Source organism: Colletotrichum phormii, assembly GCF_030913505.1.
Source record: "Colletotrichum phormii strain CBS 102054 chromosome Unknown BDP81scaffold_10, whole genome shotgun sequence".
Classification (NCBI taxonomy): domain Eukaryota; kingdom Fungi; phylum Ascomycota; class Sordariomycetes; order Glomerellales; family Glomerellaceae; genus Colletotrichum; species Colletotrichum phormii.
In genome coordinates, this window is record NW_026851452.1 from 1,151,553 (window position 1) to 1,175,425 (window position 23,873).

The following is a 23,873-nucleotide window of genomic DNA, read 5'->3' on the forward strand; positions in this document are numbered from 1 at the left end:
ACTTTCCCTGGTGGGCTTGCAAACTGCTGGTCCAGAACCCCCCTTCCCAAAAACGAGGGTCAAGTCATATGCTTATTGTTTCTATGTAACTATGAATCGCGGCACACTTTTGGCTGGGTTTCCTATCGCCGCCATCTGGCCCTTTGATCCGATTTCACCGAGTGGAAAAAAAAGAAAAGCTCGGATGAGTAGCCTCATTGGGCTTTCGTCGTAGTACACATCGTAGATCATCGCAGATAGGATCAGCAGCTCCATCCCCCCTCCTCTCTCTCCCGTCCCGCCGGCTCTGAGTCCGCCTCCCTGTCGCCTGTTGCCCGCTCTGTGGGTTTGCTCTTTGCCGTAGCCTTCGTATCTCCGCGGGGGGGTCTCTCGACGACATAACGTTTGGCCTCGCATGAGCCCCGTGTTGTGTCGAGTCGTTCTGTCGACTGAGCTGTGCAAAATACGGGCGCGTCAGGCCCGACTCTTTTCCTCCACTCCCGAAGTCTGTTTCGGAATTTGTCACGGGGGAACCGGCGCTACTCCTGACTTTTGTCGGCGCCGAGATTCGATCGCAGTGCCCGTTCCAACAGCAAGTCTGCCCGTGGGCGGCCAAGCTTGCTCATGAGTTGATGAGCTTGTTTCGCTTCTCCTTCCTCTTGAGTCTCTCTACACGCTTCTTGTGCATCTTCTCGGCCATCTTCTCGTATCGCTCCTTCTCTTCCTTGGCGGCTCTTCTGTCCTTGATAGCTTGGACTTTTTGCTGTAACTGCTGTCAGCTAAACAGCCCTTGAAAGGAAAAGGCACAGTAGAGCATTCTCATACCTTGCGCTCTGCCTCCTTCTCGTCCTTCATCTCCTTCTCCTTGGCCTTCATCGCCGCCATTGCGACGCGGTCCTTGGCGCGCTTCTCGTAGGAAGTCAGGCCTGATGTCGGCCTAAAGGCCTTCTTCGTCTCGTGCCATTGCTTGCCTAAAGGGAGAAAGAGTTAGCTTCGAGTTGTCGGATGAGCCCCAAGAATGGAGCTGATGAAGTACCATTCTTCCGCATGCCAAGCGGTTTGTCGACAGCGGCAGTAGCAATTTGGGGCTCCGCAGTAGACATGATGACTGGTGTTGAAGAATCGCAGACTCCAAGGCTGAGGAACGTTAATTTGCGTAGTCGAGTTTTCAACGTGCAGCGGGCGGCATTGTAGGTCCCTCGCGCTGAACAGAAAATTTCTTGCAATGCGAGGGAATGCGGCGGGTGGGGCGCAAGGCTGCCGTCCAACCAGTTAGGCTGCGTTTCCTCCTTGTGGCGGTGCGAGTACCCAGAAAATAAGCTACTGTGCATGTGGCTGAGGAAAGGGTGCCAAGATGCTTCTCAGGGTCCTTTCTCCGCTCTGAAGCCAGATGTGCATGATAATGGCGCTGCTTCGTAACAGAAGCAACATTGATGCGACCCTCGAGGTTGGGAACATTGGGATACCGAAAAATTGACAAGGAGTACGATCTTCATGACTTAGATGATGATGCTCGACCGTTTCCGCGATATACTTTGGATCTATTGCCTAAAGCTGACTCGCTCCTTCATGGAGTCGTGCCTGCGAGGAGCCTTTCAATCGAGTCCCGTCATCAATAACCCGACGTCTCCGCCGTTTGAGATGACGTCCGGAGCTTGTTTCCAAGAAATTTGTGTCATTCTCTTTACGCCGCCGTCCAACGGTTGTGGCTCATGGCTGGGCCTGGCTTTGAGACATCATATCGATTGGTGCCTCTAGGAAAACGCAACTTCAGCCGGGAACTGGCATGAAGGACTGGCGTGTGGTGTCGGCAGAGATGAATGGCGTTGAAATTTGGCTCTTTTCAAGGGAACAACAACAAACCAATCAAATTGCGATTGAGATTTACCGCACTCCAGGCAGACAATCTCATGTCCGACGATGTGGCGGCGCACGAGGCTGCCGAAATGACATTGAGAAGACATTTCTCCTTTCCCCAGCTGCCAACTCGGCCAAGAATATCAGATTCTGGAGTCGGGATCCCTGCCGTCCGAATCAATCGAACGCGCGCCTTGTCCTGTCAAACTTGGATATCCCAGACATCGAACCCCAGGTTCCCGATGTTTAGAGCCTCTAATGATCCTCGATGATGATTTCTTTACTGGTAGGCGCAGGGATAACGGAGCGAATATTGACGGGGAATTAGGTAAAGACAGCTGGCACCTAAAATTTGAACAGCGGCGGCACCTAAAATTTGTGATGACTTGGCCACCACTTCATTTTATTACCGAGGCGTGGGGTCATGCTGAAAGCGGCTGCTGGTCAATCTTGCAGGCGAGATTAGTTTGGGTCACCCGCAATTCGACCGGACCCGGCATGCTGAGAATTGCCGCCAGCAAGCGTTGACAACCTGACAGTCTTGCCAGAGGGCCACCGGCTGGCAGAAGCGTAGGAGAAAGTTGGGTGAAAGTATTCTTAGAACAGTTGGCAGATCGGATCGGATATGAAATGATGCAAGTCAGGATGTTTTGGGCCGGAGCCGCGCTTGCAAAAATTGGTGGGAGTTCGGGGGAAAGAAACATTTGACAAGGGAAGAGGACGAAATGGGAACTGATGGGGACTGAACATCCCAGTCGGGTGGAGATGGCTGTCAGCCAAGGAGGCAAAGCACCATCACGAGGATGGTTTTCGTTCCCTGCTGGGAGATGAGTGTTTGAAAGGAGGAACTGTTCCTGATTTGCTCATGCAGGATTCTGCCCATGGCAGGGTTGGATACGACCATCAGACTCGGCATGTCATCGACCCAGGGTTTCAACATGGCGGCAACAGATACACAGCAGCAGATATGCAACTGATGCATTATTCCTCACCGCGTTGTGTTAAGTGTCGACCAATATGCCGAACAACCATTGTCAAAATCCCTCTCGTCGTTATCAAACCGAAGTGCCTCTTGCTGTCCTCGATTGGTACGTGGCGTCATGCAGGTCCGTCTGTGCACTATGCAACTTGAATTCGCGTAGTGGGTTTGAATGCAACATGGCGATTGACAGGCCAGATTGGTTGGAGCGACGCAAGAGGCGCGAAGGTTATCATCTGTTGCTTCTGCAGGTGTATCTGCAACTCTCAGGGTGAGTGAGCAGCAGCCGCATGAGGGCGGCTTGAGAAAAGCATCGGGCCCTGGTAGGCCAGCAACGGGTAGGAGTCACCTGTTTGTTGATGCTCGTCGCGATGGGCGACTCGGAGAAAATCGAAGGGTCAAGAGTTGATGACCAGGTCACTAAGCAGAGCTAATCGTTTGGGGATAGCTTCGCCTCTTTGTCATACTTTGATGCCATGGGGTGAACCGTGACGGCGCCGTCGCACGAAGAACCTGTTAATCTTCCAACGGGCTGGCGGACGTTGATCAGAGCTAATACCAGGCTTAGAAGAAAGTCGGCGGCCGCAGTCGTTCAATCAAGAAAGCTCCTGGCCGGCTCCGACGCCCGGGGTTGCGACTGAGTCAAGTTGAGGCTCCCAACCGTGGCAACGAGAATGAAAACAGACTTTAGAGTTATGCCGTGTGATACTCTCTTTGTTCCGTTGTAAGCAGTGGCAAGCCTCGAAAAAACCCTCCCTCGGGCGGTTTATCATAGTTCGTGGCTTCCTCAAACGTTAAAGGCGCCGCCGAAGCTGTGCCATGATGGCTCGACGCGCACTACCCGTACGGAACACAAAGCCCTGGAATCGATTGCTGCCGTTGTGCTCGTAAACGAGCGCACCGTGCATACGAACTGGCCTGCCATGCCTGCCAGTGACAGAAGAAGACATAGCCCTGTGTGGGGTTGTGTGGTTGTGTTGCCTTTGATGCTCCATCAGCTCCGAGTGTGACATGCTCCCCCACTAGGCGGCCAAGGGGGGTTGAGGAAACGGGGGCGTCAAATACGGGAGCATGGGAGAAATAAGATAATGATCCCATCCCATCCCATCCCATCCGGAACGCGTGTGATGGTTGCCAATGATAGGAGAAAGAATGTTTCCTCTAGCATCATGTTGCCATTACCGTCCCGAAACGACGATTTGACGGATGATTTGCGCCAATTGGTGCTCGAAAGACGGACGACGTTGAGTCGTGTGTCCGTACACCATCCCAATATGCAGAAAGTGAATTGCCAAACAGGCAATTGTTGACAACGGCATTTGTCCCCCCTCGGAACGCCTCTGTAATTCGAGTGAATTCGTACTTCGTTCACAGTTCGGTAGGCACTCGTAGCTGTGGTCCCAGTGGATCCAGAGATTTCCCTTTCCAGACTAAGGAAAAAAGCAAGCAGATCTCCCAGGTGCTATCGGTCATCTGGCCGATTGAAATAAAATGGAGATGGGAGGGGTCTTTGAGGCTTGGAGGGGGAGCCATCGTCTCCTCTGGGCCTGGGGGTGCGCGGGCGTTCTGAGGCCCAGCAATAAAGAGTGACGAAGGGACCTTGGCACATATGTTTTACACCCCTGGCCATCTCTCGTTCTCAGGACCGTAAGCCAGTCAGAGGCCGCCGTTGAACCTGGACATGGAGGAGAAATTCGGCTCCAGTGCCGCCTCAGCGCCCATGTTACCACCGAAGAAAGCCATTTTCGGACGCTGCAGTGAGCCCACACACATCGCTTGACCGCTTTGGCTCTGGCGTTGGCTCTGGACGTGGAGCGTCGGCCCATTTTCGAGATGCGGCGTGGCTATCGATTCGAATCGAATTGATGCCCCCCCGCGCAATATTCAAAGGTACGGCCGCCGGTGTCTTTGATTGGGGTTGAAACCAGGCCGGGTCGCTCGGGTCGGGGAAAAGAAGCAAAGAAGGTGTTCAGTATACGGGACTGAATCTAGGTTAGAAGACGAAGCGAAAGTGTAATCCCCGATGAGGTGGTGCTTGGGCGATAGCTGGGTGTATGTATGTACCTTGGAAAGTGGTAGGTGTTGAGCAAAATATGATGTGACTTGGCCTAACTTTTCGGCGCCTTCTTCGTCCCGTCTCTTCTCTCGAGGCTTTAGCTGTGTCCTGTGGTGGCTTTCTCGCAGAATTGCCGCAAGGGGCGGATGGCAGCTAGAAGATGGAGGGGGCGTGGTCAAATGGAGCCAAGGCCGTTGCTGTACCTGCAGAGACGGTTGTCTGCCATCGCTACTCTGGTGCTGTTAGTCGGGCACGGCGTTGCGATGATTCGTCTGGTTTGCATTTTGCCATGTGCTGGTCGTCCGGTCGTCCATCATAGCACCGATCTGGATTTGCTCCCATCGGCACCTTGTCTTGTCATCCCCCAAAGCCGGAGGTGCCGTGGTTGTGGTTGAGCTGATGATGTGCGCTGCTGCTAAGGCATACTAACGTAGTTGACGGCCGAACGCTGTCGCCGAGTACTGGATTTTCGGGTTCAGTCCTTGCTGGTAAGTTATCCGTCGAAGAAAGTCAACATCTGGTGCCTTTTCCCTTTGCAAAAGGGAAGATTCTTGTTCTGAGTCTCTGACCGTGCATTTCGTCGGCCACTTGCGGGATGCGCCGGGGAAGCGGTCCTGGAGAGTTCCTTCCACCTCTGTGTGGAAAGATACGTATCGTGACCTCCCCGCAACGTCTTACCTGCCTGTTAGGTTGTTGCTGATGTGGGCTTAGGTAAGATGAAAAAAGGTACGAATACTCCGTACCGGGAAATCAGACTCAGTCTCAGTGGAGGTGGCCAACAGAAAATTCACTACCTATTGCACCGCGATCAAGTACATACACGATAGCCCAAGGGTACCGTGGTCTCCATCCCTTACACAATGCACGACACAGCGTGCACTGAACTCTCAGCGCCTCTATTCCCTGCCTTTAGTCCACTTCTGTTTCTAGGTTCTCTTTGACTTGCAGCAAGCCGACTCATTGCCAGCCCAGATCCACTGTTCCAGTCTCAGAACTATCGTAAAAACATTTCGATAAAAGTCAGATTCCCTTTGCCCAAACCATGAGCTTAGCTTACCTTACCTAGAAGAAGGGGTACAAAGTACGAAGTACGCGCATGAGAGACAAAGGAAAGCAGTAGCGAACGTATGTTTGAGGCCACAGGAAGCGGTGAAGACGTTGCGTTGCCATTGACGGCTGAGGTGCAGCTTCGCGGGTCCTCTAGACTCTAGTACTCTCTGTCTAGTCCTCTCGTGCCAACTTCTGCCTGGCAACCTCGTCAAGCCAACCCAGCCAAACAAGCCAACGACCTACTGGCCCGCCGCTAAGGTCATCAAGGAGAAGAAGATGGGCCTGGGCTGTGGCCGCCTAACGACGGCCGAGTCTTAGTGCGAACTGGTACAGGTGTTAGAGCTCGCTAGCATGGAGGAGGGGAGGAGAAGGTGTGGCAGCCAGCATCTCGCCTTCACCTCACCTCAGCGACGATGACTAGGTGCTACCGTATTACCTAGGTAGGGCTATCACGCCTACTCACCATACTTCACGGTACTCTAGGGAATCCAATCCGTGCCCTCCTCGATGACCTGGACCTGGGCCACTCGGTCAGGTTGCTCAGGAACTGGGCGGCTTTGAGTGGACGGTTTGCTAGCAGAGGCAGGCTGTTCGGCGCACCCAACTCAGTGCAGACATGGCTGCAGGGCAAAACACCAATCTGTCAGGGCCCGTCTAGTTGCTGCAACGAGTGTGCGTGAATGCAGTACCTCATGCAGAATGCAGGGCAGTACAGCGACACTGCTGCACGTTGGGTTGGTTACAGACACAACCAAGACCGGCAAGGAGTACGGAGGCTGTCAATGCCATCTCGAATTGTTGAGGTGAGTTGGGAATCAGGGGCTTAGTTGATGGGATGGGAATCCAGTAGTTACTCCTGACGAACTGCGGATACATATGGAACTGAAGAGCATGGTATTGCTCAGTGTGGAAAGGTATACGGCGTGTTGTGCCTCAACTAGGAACCCGAATGTGGGCGCATACGAGTTTCAACAACTGTCCCAAACAGTGAATAAAGAGTAGCCAATAACTTTGTTCAGCTCTAACCGCCTCACATACACAACTTTGGTTTGACACGGCTCTCTGGATCGACGTCCTTCATGAACAATAGATAATACTTACCTTTGCTACACATAATATGTACTGTTTACCTTGAGTCCTTTCCAACTCTCTGCATGACTGGTCCATGTCTCCTGGGTTCAAGCTGAGGTGTGCTCTGTCAAATCCTGCGACGCGAGGTGCCTCTTTGCTGTGTCCCGTCTGTTTGCCCTGTCCCGTACATAGGAAAGGTACCTTGCTTTGCATGGTAAATCAGGTACGGAGACAAGTATCCGTACTGGCTGGCTTCTGCGGGATGAATGCGAGTGCGCTACGGCTGCTGCCCCATCAACCTGAACAGCCCCTGGTCGTCCCTGCCTTGCTGTCCGGGCCCTGACTGTGACTTCCAGGTTGAATCACAATCGCACACCCCCTGGTCGTAGCCGTCCCTGCTGCTCCTTCTCCCTCTTTTTCCCCTAGGGCTTCCTTCCTCCTCTGCAGACTGCCCCCCCCCTCTCCCCGAACCAGTCCAAACCCAACTGAGGTTTTCCCTCCCACACACCCTCCCCCATCCCTGTCTTCTCACCCCCCCCTTTTCTCCCATCGCCAACACACCCCGACCGCTGGACCCGACTCGTCGCTTCTTCGCTGTTGTGTGTGTGTGTGTATGTGTCTGTCCCCAATTCTAATCCCAAATCCACCCATCCATCCCATCCTCTCTTCAGTCTTCCGCGTCGCAACCCCCCTCTTCTTCCTATCAACTCTCTTCCCCCAAAACCCTTCGAGGCCGTCGTCGTTTCTTGACTTCTGTTTCGTGGTTCAATTCTAGTTGTAGATCTTGCAGATTTGCTTCTGGTCTTGTGCCGTCCGCTCCTTAACAACACCTTCAATTTTCATCTTCGATAAATAGCATTTGTCTTACCTGGTCGACCGGTTCTGTCACGCACGCAATCGTGAACGCCAATTTCGCCCAATTCCCATCGTCAGCGCGCCGCATTCGACTTCTTCCGAAAGGTGTTTATTCGCCCATCGACTCTTCCAATTCCTTCTCGCGATATCAAAAACGAAAAGAAGAACCAACTCACTAAACCTGCCACCTTGCAGAATTAATCACCAAACCCGTCATCATCTCGCAAAACGCCCCTGACGCGTCGTCCTCCATCGAGCACCCAACCGATTCTCCATTCTCAATCAACGACGACCACCTCGCATTTGCGCCCTCTTTATGTCCTTCTTTTAGTTGCTGATCAAACCTGTAGCCGCAGAGCGGCTCAGTAAAGCATGGCAGCCGCTGTTGGACCTGAGAGTATGATGATATCCACAAGTACACGGGTTTTGGACGAGCCCTCGATGCAAGCGATTTCTCTTCCGGTAATGCTGGATAATTCTACTTCCTCAACATCATCATTCTCCGGACCACACTCTCCACGAACGATGCCTCCACTACCAAATCCACCATTCGTTTTTCCGGCAAGGCCCTCCTCGGCCTCTGCACCCTCATCTTTCTCGAGAGCGACTGGGCGTCGCCCGCTGTCTGCCATCGAAATTCAAGACCGATCGACCTTTAACTTAAATTCTGACGCAGCAGATCGACCTTCAAGATCACCAGCGCTTCCCAACTTTACATTCAATCCCGGCGCTTCATTGTCCCCGGAGACATCCCTTCTGCTTAGCCCGCCTTTATCCCCTCCGCCTGTGTCCCCGAGACTAGCGGCATCACCTGCAAGACCAACCGGAGTCGGACACAGGAGAGGAGGGAGCGAGTTCGTGGGAGGAAGCATTCGTTCTGGAGATTCCATCACCGTAACCGGCACAAGCCCAACGAGATCCGAGAGTGGCTTTGCGTCTCCAAACTTTCAGCTTCCCCCGAAGCCCCCTGGCGGTCGCGGCCACAAACACAGACGCTCGGCTGCGCTCTCAAGCCACGACTTATCACTCATCGTCCAGCCTTCGGCACCCGGTAACCTCAGGGGCAACAGTGCACCTACAAGCCCGGCTGAATTTGATCGACGTTTAGACCATCACAATGCAGGTCTCGTCGAGAAGACTCTGAAGGGCGTTGAATCCGAACCAGCCCTTAGAGTCCCAAGAGAACTTACCAGGCCAGTCACTGCGGATTCGGGTTCATCAAGTGGCAGGGCTTCTCCCGCAGCTCGGCCAGTCACGCGCGCTCGTGTTGGCTTCTCTGACACCCTTGAGTTCATCCCGCGTCCGCTATCAATGGTGTCCAGTGATACCTCCAGCACAGTCACAGCCCGGCCAGGAGGACACTCAGTATCCGGGAGCATCTCGTCCATCATTTCTATCCCGACGACAACCACCCATGTGGAGACTGAGCCTATCATTCCCCTAGTGCTTACCCCTTCTCGCCAAAACAATGAATCCAGACCAAGCACTGCCGGAGCGGTTTTGGAACGATCCCAGAGCATTCAATCAGTCGGTGCATCGCCAAGGAGGAGAAACTCCATTCCCACCCTAATCAACGTGCCTGAAGCAGGCTCTGTCGGCCCCCCGATGCCTAGTCCAACTAAGACGCCCAAGAGGTGGTCATTCTTCGGATTGGACCCCTTTAACGCAACTGCGTCACCACTCCGCACGAGACCAGTGAGCTCCAGTTCTTCAGAGTCTGGATCCAAGCCAACTAGCTCATCTTCCTCGTCTACCTCGGAGCATATTTCGGAATCGTTTGGCACATCAGAATTCTCCGACCACGCCGGCCAGAGGGCAGAAGGCAAGAAGTCCAAGAAAAAGAAGAAGGTCAAGAATTGGGCAGGATCAATTCTAGCACGCAAGAGCAAACCGCGGAACAAGAAGTGCAAAGACTTGGATCTTACGGGCGATTCTGCTCGTCAGTTCGAGACAATCGAGCAAAAGGATGAGCCCCTCACACTCACGGTGGAGCCCGAAGTGCACGTCGAGCCGGTCACACCTACACTTATGGTGACGGACACCTCTAGCCAGCCACAGAGCCTGCAAGAGTGGAAGCCGCGTCCTGCCTCGGCCCAAGATGACACCTCATTCCCCATGATTGATTTGGATGCCGCACTGGGACCTTTTAACACGCCTCTGGCGAATAACCCAGAATGGGACGCCGCTCAGAAAGCCGCAGCCTCTACCAAGCGCCAGCTACACAGCGCACAGGGTATGAAGGGCTTCAGCGGACCAGGGATGCACTACCACCGCCGCGCTGAAAGCGCCCCTGAGATGGTACCATTCGATGTGGGCCGTTTTGGCATCCATCGTTTTGGCAGCAGCTCGACAATGGCCGACGTATTCGAGGAGGATGAAGAAGATGACGAACATCCTGGCAAGTGCGCATCATTGTACACCAGCAGCCGTGCGAATAGAGGCGAGTTCAACGACAGCGCGGAATCCTCTGGCGACGAGGCGACACCGCCCGCCACCAACAAAGTCCAGCAGCCCATTCTCGACGACACTCCTATCAGCGTTCCTGATGGCAGTATCAGCCGTGATCTGGCCACTGGCACAGACGCAATGTTGGTAGATGCCAACATGAGCGCAGAGGTGGCGCCTATTCCCCTGCAAGAGGACGTCATTGTCGAAGAGCCCGTTGCCCAGATCCCCGAGTTCCGCACCGGTTCAATCTTCAACGAAAAGGCAGAGTCTACTGGTTCCGCAACCCCATCTCCCCGCAGAATCCTCGCGAGCAAGGACTTGGCCCCTGTCGACGTCAGTCCCCTACACCTCCCGACTCCTTCGCACGTTCCTGTCAGTCCTTATTCGATGAGCCACGCCTCCTCCTTCCCATCACCCCGTTCGCCCATGTCTTATGACGCTCAGCGAATTTCTACGGCACCATCTTCAGTCAACGAGGAGAACAACTTTCAATCTCTGCTTCTCGGGGAGCCTGGCCCAGAAGTTAGGCTCTCTGCAGATATACCCTCATTGACCTCCAGCCACTCGACCATGACAAGGGATAGCTCTTTCGCCACCAGCTCTCAACTGAGGCAGGAGCCCATACGACCCGACCAACAGCGGCCTGTCTCAGTATCTTCGGCAGCCTTCGGGCGTCGACGATCCAGCCTTGCCAGTTTGAGCAGACTCATCAGCAGTTCTCATGGAGAACGCAGCAAGCTCTCAATGGAGGTCTCATACGATGGCGAGGGTGACAAGAAGCACAAGTCTAGCAAATCGAAACGACTTAGCCGGATGATGCGATTCTGGAAGCCAAGCAAGGAGGAGACTTCATCCTAGACAACTACGGGCGTCACACACCAACGAACTAGGGCGACTGGTCACGATCCAGTCGGCTTTCACCGCATACAACAAATGTGCCTTCATGACGCATGTATATGGAATTATTGTACAACTCTTTACACCTTCTCTCCGATCAGATACTTCTGGCGGAACAATGTCTTTCTTCGCTGGAACGGGATTCGCGTCCGCACAAACCGACAGTGCCGACGCAACCTGGCCAGCGAAAGGAAAGCATCGCCGGGTCGTCACCAGTGCCTCACGCAACACGCGCAAGGATGGAATACTCAACGACTCGGCTTTTTGGGACTCGGATTCGGCGTTCTTTGTGATGATAGCATGAGCAGCAAGTTGCATGAGCATAGCAGGTTCGCGGCCATATGTCTTGGTGACAACTGTGGGGGGCGGAAACATGTGGTTCAATGGTTTTGTTTCCGTTCTCTGGACATATCGGGGATGAAATGCGAATTTAGGAAGGCGAAAACTTGGCGAGGCAGACAAGTCGAGACACATTTGCAGTGTCTCTCATAGTTCTTTGGCCGGCCGGCTGTTTCAGCCCTCTAGACGATGGAAGATGGCACAAATCGCGACGTAGACAAATATTAATGAACATATTCCTGAGAGCCAGTCTGGTTATTTCCTCTTGAATACTTATCAATGACAATGAACTTAAGCTTCGGCATTATGAATACTTTGGTGACACTAGCCGAAATGGCACGAGAAGGATCAAGATGGGACGGAATCGGCAGTACGGACGATGTGGATGATGTTGGCCAGATACCGGACTGGAGACGAGAACCAGCCTGGGAAACCTCGGCTGAACCCGCAGGACCCACCCATCCTGTCGCGTCACAAGGTACGTCTCATTGGCACCCTGGGGAAGCTGGAGAGCGTGGCTCGGTTACTAGCTAAGGTGAACCCAGCCCATCGGCTTGGGGGCTCTTCCCAAAGCTCTCCATCCCAAAAGTTTACCAACAGCTATCCGTGTAGCCGGCTTCACTCGAGATCCTTCTTTCCACTCAACAATCGTCGTATACATACCAATCGAATACACGATTTCATACCAATTGACTTGCAAGCAACTGCCCAGACACCTACAGCATCTTCGCCCCCCCCCCTCCTTGCGACTTGTCACTGGTTCCAAGGGGCCATCAGTCGAACCACGGGTCGATCCATCCATTGCGCGAGCAAACGGAATCGCCAAGCAGAAGAATACAGAGAAGAGAGAGAGAAAGAAGCCACATTCTACTTGTCCAAGATGTCGTGGCGCATTCAGAACTTGCCCGATTCCCAGACGAATCCCTCGGGCGCCGCGCCAGGAGGAGAACGAGGAAGCGGGAAAAAGTCAAAGTCAAAGTCCACGTCGGACGGGCGGGGCGCGATCAAGAGGCTCATCAAGGAGCTTGACGTGTGGCGGTCGGAGAAGAAGGAGGAGAGGGGCATCGAGAGATTGGGTCCCGTCGACGACGAGGATCTGTTGACGTGGGAGGCTGTTGTTAATGGGCGGGGAATCGGGAACGGATATGATGGTATGTTTTTCTTCTCTGCACATTCGCCATTCTCCTCAACAACGCCCCCTATCTTGAGACTGAAAGCTAACCTCTGTGAACCTTCCCCCCAAAAAACAGAAGGCCGCTGGCTCCTCCACATCCAAATCCCGCAAGACTACCCCCTCCGCCCGCCGACGATACGCTTCGCCACCCCCGTGGTGCACGCCAACATTGCCCTCCAGACGGGCGAGATCTGCCTCGACCTGCTCAAGGACGCCTGGACGCCGGCCTACAGCGTACTCGAGAGCGTGCGCGCCGTGCGCACGCTGCTGGCGTACCCGGAGACGGACTCGCCGCTCAACGTCGACGTCGCGGCGTTGCTGCGCGGCGGGGACGTGTTGGGCACGCGCGCGCTTGTTGAGTTTTGGTGCCGTGATGACGAGGGAAGGTATGAGGGGCCGTGAAGATGGGGTTTTCAGAGGATCTGTAGGGAGTGAGGTTTTGGATATGGGGCTGTTTTGCCATGTGATGGCTACGCTGTCATCGTTATGCGGAGGTAGGGTGATTTGGGAGACAATTTGACCTGCCTGGCTGGTGGACTTAAGTAGTCCAGTCTGTCAAGGGGAGAGAATTTGGGTAGGGTTTCGGCAGCGGCTTCTGTTTTTGGACAAAATACTCGACAGCATCATATATATATATATAAATGTACATGGAATGGGACGGGACAGGATAGGATGGTATGGAGTGCTCTTCTGGTAGGGAGAACTTTGAGGGATATTGTCATCACTCACGAAAGATTGTATAACTGCAATAGCAAAGAACTTATTTATTTGGGATAAATTGTCATTTGTTCTATCACACTAGAGCCCTTGAAAACATGAAATAGGTGCTCTCTCTCTAATGCTGCAGATATCTTGCTCAACCCGCGATCCATCACCACCCATCGAGTTCCCGCGGCGCTTCGTTGGTTTTTATCTTACACCCCTTAGAAGCCACTTGTCAACAGTGAAGCTTTCTCGCAGCTCCATCTGCTGACCCTTCTCCCAACCCCTTTACCAGCCAACCCCCCCAATGTTCCAGACTCCCAATCTGTGTATTAGTTTGCTGTGTGAGATGTACTACAAAGAACGCCCGTTACCCCAACCTCCATCACCAGTTTTCCGCCCGAAAATTTGGAACGCAATTATTTGTTGGCAAGATACGAAAGCAGGGAGGGGTATCTGCACATAGGGGGTAAAGGGGGCATATGGGGGTTCTTTCCAATGAGGTGTGTTCCGCGCGTAAAATTCGTAATACCGCCGCCGATGCTGTTGGCGACTGGGAGCGAGTTTGGGTGGGTGGTGTTTTTTCCTGTTTTCCATTGAACACCTCGGAGTGAAAGGCGTGATGTACTCTTCTTTTTTTGTCTTTTTGTTTTCCCAGCTCACGTCCATCGTGATGCCTAGCCCTTACTCATTGTAATGATAAACCTGAACTATTGTGAGCGGTGGATCGATCAATGGCAATGAGGTTCTTCAGGGGTTTGCTTACTCTGTAGTTAGGGAGTCCGAACGGTTGCCAGCCTAAGCGCTTCGCCATCTTGGCGAAGCCTTCGGTCTCAATGAGGTGATAGAAGGAGAAGGGCGGGAACATGGCTCCGTCGCGGTGGACGTCTGCCTTGACGAGCAAAGCAGTGCCGCCAACGCCGTCCAGGGGGATCTCCACCGACTTGTCCTTCTCGTCAGTACCCAGGTACGCCATCAACGCGCGGTACGTCGGCATATCTTTGTATCCCTCGAGCAAGATATCGTCGGGACCCATCGTCTCGGCCATCTTTTGCGCAATCTCACTGTCCTGCCAGCTGTTGAAGTCGTAGGGCCGCTCCTCCATCTTCTTGGTTTCCGTGTTCATGTAGCGCTGGAAGCAATTGGGCACAATGACGGGCTTGTCGTGCGCCGCCAGATCCTGGATCAGTGACGGCGGCGTCTCGACAATGTCGGCGTCGAGCCACAGCACCCACGACGTCTGGGGTCCCAGAGTCGTGAACAGGAGCGAGTTGCGGGCTTTGGACATGACGGCACGCCTGCCCTTTTGGTTCTCCATCTTGTGTCGCTCGCCCTCGTCCTGGGATGCGATGGCCGGCTCAAAGTCCTGGCGCATGATGACGATGCTCTTGAAGCGGTTCTTCTCGGAGCCCTGGGTCTTTGTGATCTGCTCCTGCAGCTCTGCCGTCGCGGCGTTTCCTTCCTTGGTCTTGGGCAGGATGAAGCCGAGGGAGATGAGATCGTGGGGGTAATTGAGGTTCAAGAGGTTATCCCAGTATTTCTGGTAGAAGCGCGCCATTGGCGTCAGGATGAGGACGGATTCGCGGTTGCCGATGGGGTCGGTCGTGATGGTGACATTGTTGAGGTTGTAGCGGACGACGGGCGGCGGTCTTGTGTCACCCTTGGCCTTCTTTCGGTAGGGGGCCGTGGGCGGCGATAGATGGTGGGAAGCGGTACCGGCCGGCTCTGCTTTTGTTGTCTTGGAGGGCCCGACGAGGAAGACGACGATAAAGATGCAGAGGACGGCGCCGAGGACGAGGGTCACCGGGTTCGCCTTCTTCAAGCGAACTGACCCCATGGGACGAGCCATGGAGGGCAATCTGGCGAGTAGGGAGACTATGCGAGAATCATAAAGGTTGTCGAGGGATCAGAGGTGGTCGTTCGATGGATGTCGGCTTGGCTTGGCTTTCGCGAAGCTGCAAGCGAGCTTTAGTTATCGCGGGTTTTGGGAAATATAGTCCCGAGGAGAACAGTCGGTTTTCTTTCCTTTGTCGAAGGAAATTGGGATGGCAATGCAATGAATTTAAAAAGATGACACTGAGCGCTCCCTTCTCGTGTGTCTCTCGCCGAGGGAGTGGAAGAAAATTGGCCAGATACGAGATTCCTACTTCTGACGGGCTGGTCAACTCAAGGGAGGCGCATTGGGAGGACAGCTCTACAGTAAAGTTACACTTCATACGACAAAAGGGGCTTAGCTTCATCTCCCTCGAGGACTAACTCCGGGCCGAGAGATCCTCCTGCCTCACATCAGGGGATGCAGGGCGCTGACGGCACGGGTGATACAGGCGAGACAAGCGAGACAGCACCTGTAAAGTTTACAACCATCAGCGCTGTGTCCACTGACTGAGCGAAGGGTGGAGAATGGAACGGGGGATGGGAGCCACTGGGAGTCTGGGTCAGATAAAATCCTCGGACCCCTGAGACCTGTAGTGTACATAGTGGGGAGCCCACCGGGCGTCAAACATGGGGAGCTATTCTCAGATTTCCTGTTCTGCATCTCGAAGCCAATTGAGGCTAACTCAATCGAGCAAAGTTCCACCTGAGTCGTGGGTCAACAGCCACATATCCACTTTTGTCCCTCCCGTAGCGAGCGCCACACTTTTGGCGGTCGGATGCTCCAGTCGATCCGCAGTCAGCCGTGCTTTGCCTTTACCAGTTGTGCCTACTCTGGCACTTGAGTCGCGATCAGCATTGTTGTCCCTTGACACCCTGCAACAAAGCTTACCTCCTACAATACAGCGCCGAGGCTTTGACCGCCCAATTCGACATCTTGAGCCGCATCAATTCTTTTCTGAACATACTTTCACCCAACAAATCAATATGGCGGACAAGCTGGACCGCAGCCTCGACGAGATCCTCGGCGAGAAGGTAAGGGAACCCGCAGCCTTGTAAGATATGCGATCTCGGAGCTAACTTGCGCAATTGCAGAAGAGCGACGGTCCTCGCAACAACCGTGGAAACGGTAGAGGCGCCCCCCGAAGACGCGAACGCGAACGCCAGGAATACCCTCGCGACGGCGTTAGAAAGGTACGGTACTACACTACAACACAACCCGTCACCTGGTAGATCTCCAGGCTGATTGTCCAGGTTGAATGACCCTCCTCCCTCCTCATCCCGGTCGACCACGACTATCGCGCAGCTTTCGGTTCCATGCCGACCGTCTCGTCGAAGGCCGGGAGCGGTACCTGTCGATTGCAAGGGCCTAGCTAACAGGTGTCGCCGTCCTGCGATACAGTCCTTCCGCGACGAGTCTAGAAACCTCGATAGGTGAGTCTAACCAGGCCCGTATCCCCACTCGAACATGTGACTAACCTCTGTGAATAGTGAATGGGTTCACGATCGATTCGAAGAGCACGGTACGACCGAAGGTTCCATACCATACCCACAGCATGAGCTAAAACGGAGCAGACAACCGCCGTGCACCGGCCCCTCGACGGAGACGCGATGAGCCTGAACAAAGGTAGGCCCAGTGCAATACTTGGTACAAACATACGCTGACTTGATGCCACAGAGATTCCAGCAGCTCCAAAATCCGCGTCGAGAACATCCACTACGAGCTGACTCCTGAGGACTTGGAAGTACGGCCCCCTGGAGGTGTCGAACAACGTGGCCTTGGCTAAAGTTTGTGCAGGAATTGTTTAACAGAATCGGCCCTGTCGCAAAGTTGGACCTCAAGTATGATCGCGCTGGTCGCTCGGAAGGCATTGCCTTCGTGACGATGGAGTCCCGCGAGGATGCCTTGGATGCGATCAAGCAGTTCGACGGCGCCAATGCAAACGGTATGCGCCTCTCTTACTCCCTACGTTAGTGGCAGCTTAAAGACTAACTTCTCAGGCCAACCGATCAAGCTGTCAATCATGGGTGGCGGAGCTGGCGGTCGATCTCGCAACCCCTTCGACTCGGCGGTGATGCCGGGCCGTCCACTTTCCGAGCGAATCTCTGCTCCCGGCGGTCGGTCGAGATCCATGTCTCCTGGACGGAAATATGACGTCGACGAGGCTGCCGAGAGAGGCATTGACAGATACATCCCAGGAAACCGTGGAAACCGTTCGCGAAGCCCTATGTCCCGGCGACACGGGAACGGTGGCGGTGGCGGCGGCCGCAGACCCGGAGCTCGCAGGGAGGGTGGTAGAGATGGTGGCAGAGACGGTGGAAGAGATGGCGGCAGAGATCAAGAAGGCGGAAGAGGTGGTCGCTCGGGTAGAGACGGCCGTACTCGGAAGACCCAGGAGGAACTGGATGCCGAGATGGCGGACTACTTTGGTGGAGGAAACTCCGGAGAGACTGCGCCTCAGCCGAACGGTGGCGCTGCCGCTGCCGCGGTACCCGCCACGAACGACGATATCGACATGATCGAGTAAACCCTGATCCAGCTCAGTCTGGCCTTGATTTATGCTGCACGGAATGTCTCGGACCAGTTACCAGACCAAGTTGCGCGAGAGGGGAAGCCTGGATGAGACACGTGGATAGCCAGTTTTCAAAAGACCCCCATTTTGCGCCTACACCAATAGCATCGTGGACCCTTAACTATAAAAGTCAACAATAACACCATTAACTTGTTGGAGAACTTGGACAGAATCCGGATTGCAGTCCGCGCATGGTCGAAAATCAGGGACTGGAGAGAATCAGGGTACCAATCAAGGATTTTGGAATCTTGGACCCTTTTCTTCGGCATTGCCTCCGTGGCTTCTGTGCCCACTTGCCCGTCCAGTGGTCCACCGAGGAATTCCTGAAATATTCCTGCCGATGTTACTCGGTAGGTTTGCAGATCCCCGTTTTCGCCGCTTTGAGCCCCCCTGGGAGTAACTGAACAATGACGAGTTGTCGATGCGGCTGTATGTTCCTAGGCGTGCCGCGTGCCGCGTGCCAGGGCCAGGTTGTCCACCTAGTGTAAGGTAGGCGTGCTGGGCTCACCTACCGGCATGCGGCGAAAGGGCATGTCTCGGTGTAGGTGAGACTGGGCTGTCTGTACACTACAATGCAGTGCCCGTAAACCGAAGTCGTCAAAACAAGGGACATGCCTATCTGGGGAGGTCCACGAGTGAGCCGCCGCGGCGCCGCCCCCCTAAAAAATCAAGTTTGCGATCGCTGGGGACCCTCCATGCATGTGAGAGTGCGACATGCAACTTGGCAACGGTCCTCCAAAAACCAAGAAAAATCGCCAGTGTCGCCCCAGGTCCCCCGCCAAAGTGCACGTCCCGACCTGCAACGTCAGGGTACATGCACCTCGCCCGCGCCCGCGTTTGCACGTCGCAGGAAGCTCTGGCACCCGACTGCCCACTCCTACTCCCCGGCCCCCAGTCTGCGCCTCTCATCCTCCCATCTCTCCCCCAAGTTTCCCACCACAACTACTCCAGGTCTCTCCCGGCGTCTACCTTGCCTCCCTCTTCCCACCGTCACCTCAAACCTTGGAAATCGTTGCAACCGGAATGGAGAGTCGACGGTGAACCGTGAACACGGCCACGACCACACTTTATTCCAACGGGGACACCGATTACTACCATCGACCAGGCGACCCTAAACGGACCGACGATAGGGCAAGCCGCAAACGCAACAATATGACGGCTATTAGTGGTATTTCAGACTTATATCACCTCTCCCGAGCCCGAAGGCCAGTTGTGCGCCCTCCGCTGTATGACTGAATCGTGGGAACGACGATCAACACATAAAGAGACATACCACCTGCAGACCGCGACACGAGGGTTTGTTTCAACCCTCGAAGCTCTAACATCTTAACTTTTGAGATCAGCGGAACATACGCAACACACCATCGTACTGTTCAGCGCATCCTGGGTCATTTCTACCAACTCTTAACCAGCTTATACTCCGTCGTCATCTATCAACCGGGTCTACTGGGCAGATTTTTCATCACTTACACGGGATGGATTCAGCCCAGTACACGGAGGGCCCATCGCCATCTTCACACAACAACTCCAGACTTACACCGCACAACCCTCAACAACAATCACGCCCTCGGCCCAAGTCTCAACCACCCAAGCAACGAAGGAGACCGTCGCGGCCACAGGGGTCAGAATCAAATAGGAGACCTACGTCAGACGGTTCTGATCGTGACAGGGAGACTGACGAAACTGAGGAGGGTGCTCCCAACCCAAGGCTCAGTCACACAGGCTCGGGACAGCCTGCATCAAGGCCTGCGAGGAGACGCCCAGCTGCCCCTCGGCCTGCGCCAGCACCATCGACAGCGATGCCTTCGGAAGATGAGCAACTCGTCGACCCGGTACCACTCCGCCCAGGCCATTCGAACCGACGGGCCGCGCCTAGGAGAGTACCGCGCCTCGGCGAGAACAGCGCGTCTGCGCTGGCATCTGACACCGACACCACGAGTAGCTCGTCTTCTTCTTCTTCTTCAGCGTTCCCGCCGATCCGGCGGCCTCCGGCGTGCCGTCGGCCACCGTCGGATATGAATCTCTCATTGAGAGCTCCGATAACCGAGATGCTCGAGGACGGGGGCGAGCTCCCTCCTGGCGGTCCCAACTTCTCTACACCTCGACCGCAGCGCGAGAAGAACCCGCGAGAAATCTTACACGAAGGCGAGCGAGGCTTCATAGTCGACCTCAGGCTCAATCTGGATGTTGAGGTCCACATCAAGGCGAAGCTTTCGGGGGACCTGACGCTATCAGTGTTGTAATATCTGTACTGGAACAACGGCAAGGAGTTTTGTGGGATGAATGTGCGATGAATGTGCGATGATATTAATCGTGTAAGAGTATCCTGACCGGCGCATAATGGAACATGGTGTAATAGTACTGGAGATAAGAGGCGCTAGGAGGTTTGGGCAGGCAGCATATGGTTCATGGTACGGAACGGCGTCGAGAGCAATGTTTTAAAAACTACAAAAACTAGTGCGGCATTGAAATGTAACTGAGAGACACCGTTTAAGTCTTGATATCTACTTTTGACTCATTTTTTTTCCCCAACGCCTACCATTCCACCAAAGTCGTGATTCTAGCAGCACCGTCAGATTCACTCCGTCTTCTTCTTCTTCCTCTCAAACCCCTCTGTCAAAGCAGCAGCAACATCCTCCACCGTCGTCCCCCTCTTCCTCTTGCCAATCTTCTCCCCGCCCAGTGGCGAATCCTCCGCCACGGACTTGTACACCCCCGCCGCGCCCACAAACAACTCGGGCCCGAACCCGCCCTCCTCGGCGTGCGTCTCGCTGATCTCCTCCATCTCGCGGACCCAGCGGTACGCCTTGGGCGGCATCGTCGTCACGCCCTTTTCGGCGGACTGCAGGTGCGAGGGCAGGCGGGCGGCTAGCTCGGCGCGCAGGTGCGGGAGGACGCCCATTCTGTGGGCCGAGGTGAAGGCTTGGGTCGCGATGGCGGTGAAGCCCTTTGAGAGGGAGGCGAAGCACATTTTCAGGCCCGAGGCGGCGCCGATGGAATCGGAGATGTGGTTTCCGCCTAGGACGGTGCTGAGGCGGGCGCCAAAGTCTGTGTCTTCCGTGGTGCCCGGGAGGGATAGGTCGGATAGTTTGTAAGGGCCGGACATGGGCATGCCCGGGACGGACCACGCATCCGGGTCGTTGTCGTCATCGCCGCCGCCGGTAGTACCGGGCAGTGGGGCCGAGGCAGAGACGTTGGTGCCGGCGTTGGGGGCGGATTTGAGCCTGGGCGGGGCGCCGATGATGCAGGCGTCTATGAAGCGTGCGGGGGTGCGGGGGGCGCGGGCGAAGGAGGCGGCGATGGATTTGCAGGTTGAGGGGGCTACGGCGTTCATGTCGATGAAGTAGAGGGGCGTCTCGCGCGATGAGGATGTGCCGGCGAGGGCGTCGATGATGCGGTCTGATGTGGCTTCTGCGTCGCGCGGGGGCACGACGGATAGGATTACGGCGCATTGGGATGCTAGGGCTTCATATGTTTCTAGGAGCTCTACTTTTGCGTCGCGGGCGCGTTGGAGGGTGTCCTCACTGTGAGATATGAGTGAGTCAACTGGGAGATGTATGAAAGGAGGGAGGATTTTGACTTTACCTGCGGCCTTTGCAGTTCGTTGCGACTTGGAAGCCTTTGGCGATGAGGAGCTTGGCTATGCCGACGCCCATGTCGCCGATGGAGATGACTCCGATCTTTGAGGGCGTCCCGTTGTCTGCGGCCATGATCGAGAAAATGGTGAGTTAAGGGTTATGTTGTCTGAGATGTCTGTCTAAATGCTGGGAACATATCTGGTCGATGAGGGTGAGTGAGATGTATGAGAGAAAGGTGCGCGCGCATCCACTTGCGGCGATCTGAGCTGCAAGTTACAGAATTGCGTCAGTTCTTTTTCGTCAAACCCCCCCCCCACCCCCGCCACTCAATTACCTACCTACACCGCGAACACCGGATCACCGGCCCAAGCTTCGTAGCTACAATATAGAAATACATAACAGAGCTCTTTTCCAGTACAAATAGTTACAGCGGTTTCTCTCCTAATCTTACAATCGTAGATTTTACACCTTAGTCCCCAAGCCTCCTTCCGTCTCAAGGCTAAGCTTCCTGAAATTGGAACGTTTTTGGTCTGAAAATCCCAAATGTCCGATCCACGCTCCGGGAACGTCCAGCTTCGTCTCCCGAACGACAGGAGGCTCCGACCTGCACTCGATGAAGAGCCCGTGGGTTGTCACCGCACCGAACTGGTGCCTTATGCTTTGCCACGCCTTCGAAACGGGGACCAGAGCCGATGCCTCCAATCGCGTGTCGTCCGTCATTCCAAAGCAGTCGGTAAACTGAGATTCCTTTTCCGCTGCCGCATGCACTTTGGCGGCGGCGAAGGGCGGGGCGACAAAGTATTGGATGTACGAGCCCGGAGCGATGACGCCTTGTTCGAAATCGACACCGCCGCCCTCGTTCCGGTTCTCAAAGGAACGGATAAAACTGTCGAGGTCCTCTTCCTCGGAGGAAGCAGAATACTTGACTTCGGGGTCGAGCGAAAGGAGGCCTGCCTTCTTGCCCCAGCCGCCGCCACCACTCTCTTCACTCGAGTGTTAGATGAGCTTACACTTTGGTGAGCTGGGTATTCAACTTACGAATCTTATAGACTCTGACACCCCTCTTGATGAGCCATTTGAGATAGTCTTTCATATCCAAGGCCAGTCTCCACTCGTCTCCAGCGTTCTGTATCTTTGACGCCCACCCCGACCACTTATTCAAGAATTCGATGTTTCCCGCTTGGTCATCGCCAGGGGGGCAAACGAGGCCCCATACACCCACGGGGCCCGGAGGGAATTCGTGGCCCTCTGCCGTCCGCCTGTCAAAAAGCGCCTGGACAGCCGTCTCGAGCTCCGCTGAAGCGGGCGTCTCTTTGCCATCTACCTCAACCTGTCTGATGATGTTGCCCAGACCCGATACGATCTTTCGCGGAGCCGTGATCGGGACCAGGGATGCCTGAATCAAGTTGTTTGTCTCGCTTTCTCTGTTGGTGAAGATGTTGACTTCCTGAGCCCGCCGCTCTTCGCGCTCGATCAGATCCAAGCCCCCCTTTTTGTTGAGATACCAGCGGCTAGCGATGAGCGTCGACTGGAGGCCATTCTGGAAGATTGTGTTTGCCAAGGGAAGTGTGCATACGTAATTGTCAGGCTTCCTTCCGTAGGAGAAGGTAATGGCAGCGTTCAGCTTGGCGTTGCTGGACGGAGCAGACTGCGCGTCAGAAAGATTCTTCTGCCACAGGCTCGGCATGATTATATGCTCTGGCCCGTAGTAGAATGAGAATCCGTGTGGGATGTCACCGAATGCACGGAGGGGGTGAAGCCCATCGACTACACCGGCGAGAGCGGTGACTTCGCGGCCCACTTCGAGGTCTGACTTCGAATCACCAAAGGGTCGCAGCAATGCGGCCATGAACTTGTCATCTAGCAGCCATGACGCATATTGCCGGGACGCAAGCACTACAACCGTGCCGTCGACTTTCTTGAGGCCTTGATTCTCAAAGGCCCTGACGGTCCTGGTCACTTTCTTAACAAGAGTGCCCTATGAACGCGGTCAGTATGACTGAGATAGGAGGTCTCGATGCAAGTAAGATCTTTCAAGGCAGGCTCACCTGCCAACTGTCTTCATTTCCGTGGATACTGAAGCATGCCGTTTGCATCCCTCGTCTTGAGAGTGGTTGTCTGGCATATTGGGCGAACCGGGGGATGGCTCTCTGGATATACATGGCGTCACGGCCACCACCATTGAAACAAATGGAGAATCCAGGTGAGTCAGGTTCCCAGCTTCGGAAGGTAGGAAGTGAATGAATGTATGATGAATTATCCAACGACCTTGATTGGTGTGGCTGGAGCTTGAGCTTCCAAGTTCTATCAGTCGATAGGAAATGCGCCAGGGCAAAAGCGGCGTGCAACTCATCCAATGGAACTTTGGTACGGATATTTCTTATCGATAAGGAAAGTCATCGATAAGGTACCTTGACCACCCCTGCCCTGTGGCTGGAAAATC

The 23,873-nt window shown here is 54.7% G+C and overlaps 9 protein-coding genes across 9 annotated transcripts; 5 read left to right on the forward strand and 4 right to left on the reverse strand.

Annotated features, from left to right (window-relative positions):
* Positions 1–601: 601 nt before the first annotated feature.
* Positions 602–1,082, reverse strand: BDP81DRAFT_394408 (uncharacterized protein; the record flags this gene model as incomplete). The annotated part of the gene is made up of 3 exons (XM_060587955.1): positions 602–742; positions 805–950; positions 1,016–1,082. The coding sequence occupies 3 exons, from the start codon at positions 1,080–1,082 to the stop codon at positions 602–604; spliced, it is 354 nt and encodes a 117-aa protein (XP_060445360.1).
* Positions 1,083–3,941: 2,859 nt separating this feature from the next.
* On the forward strand, positions 3,942–4,315 carry BDP81DRAFT_428250 (uncharacterized protein; the record flags this gene model as incomplete). Its single annotated transcript, XM_060590410.1, has 1 exon — positions 3,942–4,315. A coding segment is annotated over one exon (184 nt), but the record flags the coding sequence as incomplete, so codon positions are not given.
* Positions 4,316–8,219: 3,904 nt separating this feature from the next.
* On the forward strand, positions 8,220–11,153 carry BDP81DRAFT_319725 (cell wall proline rich protein; the record flags this gene model as incomplete). The annotated part of the gene is made up of 1 exon (XM_060584462.1): positions 8,220–11,153. The coding sequence occupies one exon, from the start codon at positions 8,220–8,222 to the stop codon at positions 11,151–11,153; it is 2,934 nt and encodes a 977-aa protein (XP_060445362.1).
* A 955-nt stretch (positions 11,154–12,108) lies between these two features.
* On the forward strand, positions 12,109–13,478 carry BDP81DRAFT_481335 (ubiquitin-conjugating enzyme). Its single transcript, XM_060594962.1, has 2 exons — positions 12,109–12,682; positions 12,782–13,478. Exons 1-2 carry the CDS (start codon positions 12,412–12,414, stop codon positions 13,105–13,107), a joined length of 597 nt encoding a protein of 198 aa, XP_060445363.1. The 5' UTR covers positions 12,109–12,411; the 3' UTR covers positions 13,108–13,478.
* A 613-nt stretch (positions 13,479–14,091) lies between these two features.
* BDP81DRAFT_461179 (Anp1-domain-containing protein) lies at positions 14,092–15,256 on the reverse strand (the record flags this gene model as incomplete). Its single annotated transcript, XM_060593743.1, has 2 exons — positions 14,092–14,112; positions 14,174–15,256. The coding sequence occupies 2 exons, from the start codon at positions 15,254–15,256 to the stop codon at positions 14,092–14,094; spliced, it is 1,104 nt and encodes a 367-aa protein (XP_060445364.1).
* Positions 15,257–16,266: 1,010 nt separating this feature from the next.
* On the forward strand, positions 16,267–17,807 carry BDP81DRAFT_449744 (uncharacterized protein; the record flags this gene model as incomplete). Its single annotated transcript, XM_060592445.1, has 8 exons — positions 16,267–16,314; positions 16,375–16,473; positions 16,682–16,713; positions 16,771–16,802; positions 16,855–16,906; positions 16,958–17,024; positions 17,078–17,225; positions 17,281–17,807. The coding sequence occupies 8 exons, from the start codon at positions 16,267–16,269 to the stop codon at positions 17,805–17,807; spliced, it is 1,005 nt and encodes a 334-aa protein (XP_060445365.1).
* Positions 17,808–19,651: 1,844 nt separating this feature from the next.
* On the forward strand, positions 19,652–20,095 carry BDP81DRAFT_394413 (uncharacterized protein; the record flags this gene model as incomplete). The annotated part of the gene is made up of 1 exon (XM_060587956.1): positions 19,652–20,095. One exon carries the CDS (start codon positions 19,652–19,654, stop codon positions 20,093–20,095), a length of 444 nt encoding a protein of 147 aa, XP_060445366.1.
* A 335-nt stretch (positions 20,096–20,430) lies between these two features.
* Positions 20,431–21,562, reverse strand: BDP81DRAFT_449745 (6-phosphogluconate dehydrogenase; the record flags this gene model as incomplete). The annotated part of the gene is made up of 2 exons (XM_060592446.1): positions 20,431–21,376; positions 21,438–21,562. 2 exons carry the CDS (start codon positions 21,560–21,562, stop codon positions 20,431–20,433), a joined length of 1,071 nt encoding a protein of 356 aa, XP_060445367.1.
* Positions 21,563–21,746: 184 nt separating this feature from the next.
* Positions 21,747–23,732, reverse strand: BDP81DRAFT_374651 (uncharacterized protein). Its single transcript, XM_060586698.1, has 3 exons — positions 23,479–23,732; positions 22,469–23,408; positions 21,747–22,413 (listed from the first exon to the last, which is right to left on the reverse strand). The coding sequence occupies exons 1-3, from the start codon at positions 23,590–23,592 to the stop codon at positions 21,893–21,895; spliced, it is 1,575 nt and encodes a 524-aa protein (XP_060445368.1). The 5' UTR covers positions 23,593–23,732; the 3' UTR covers positions 21,747–21,892.
* Between the last annotated feature and the right edge of the window lie 141 nt (positions 23,733–23,873).

What these genes read in the sequence shown, in the direction of transcription:
- BDP81DRAFT_481335 (XM_060594962.1), top strand. Translation starts at nt 12,412, where the DNA reads ATGTCGTGGCGCATTCAGAACTTGCCCGATTCCCAGACGAATCCCTCG. An exon ending in AATCGGGAACGGATATGATG is followed by an intron (nt 12,683 to 12,781) that starts GTATGTTTTTCT and finishes CCCAAAAAACAG; the next exon opens with AAGGCCGCTGGCTCCTCCAC.
- BDP81DRAFT_374651 (XM_060586698.1), bottom strand. Translation starts at nt 23,592, where the DNA reads ATGTATATCCAGAGAGCCATCCCCCGGTTCGCCCAATATGCCAGACAA. An exon ending in GAAATGAAGACAGTTGGCAG is followed by an intron (nt 23,409 to 23,478) that starts GTGAGCCTGCCT and finishes CCGCGTTCATAG; the next exon opens with GGCACTCTTGTTAAGAAAGT. An exon ending in TGTCAGAGTCTATAAGATTC is followed by an intron (nt 22,414 to 22,468) that starts GTAAGTTGAATA and finishes ACTCGAGTGAAG; the next exon opens with AGAGTGGTGGCGGCGGCTGG.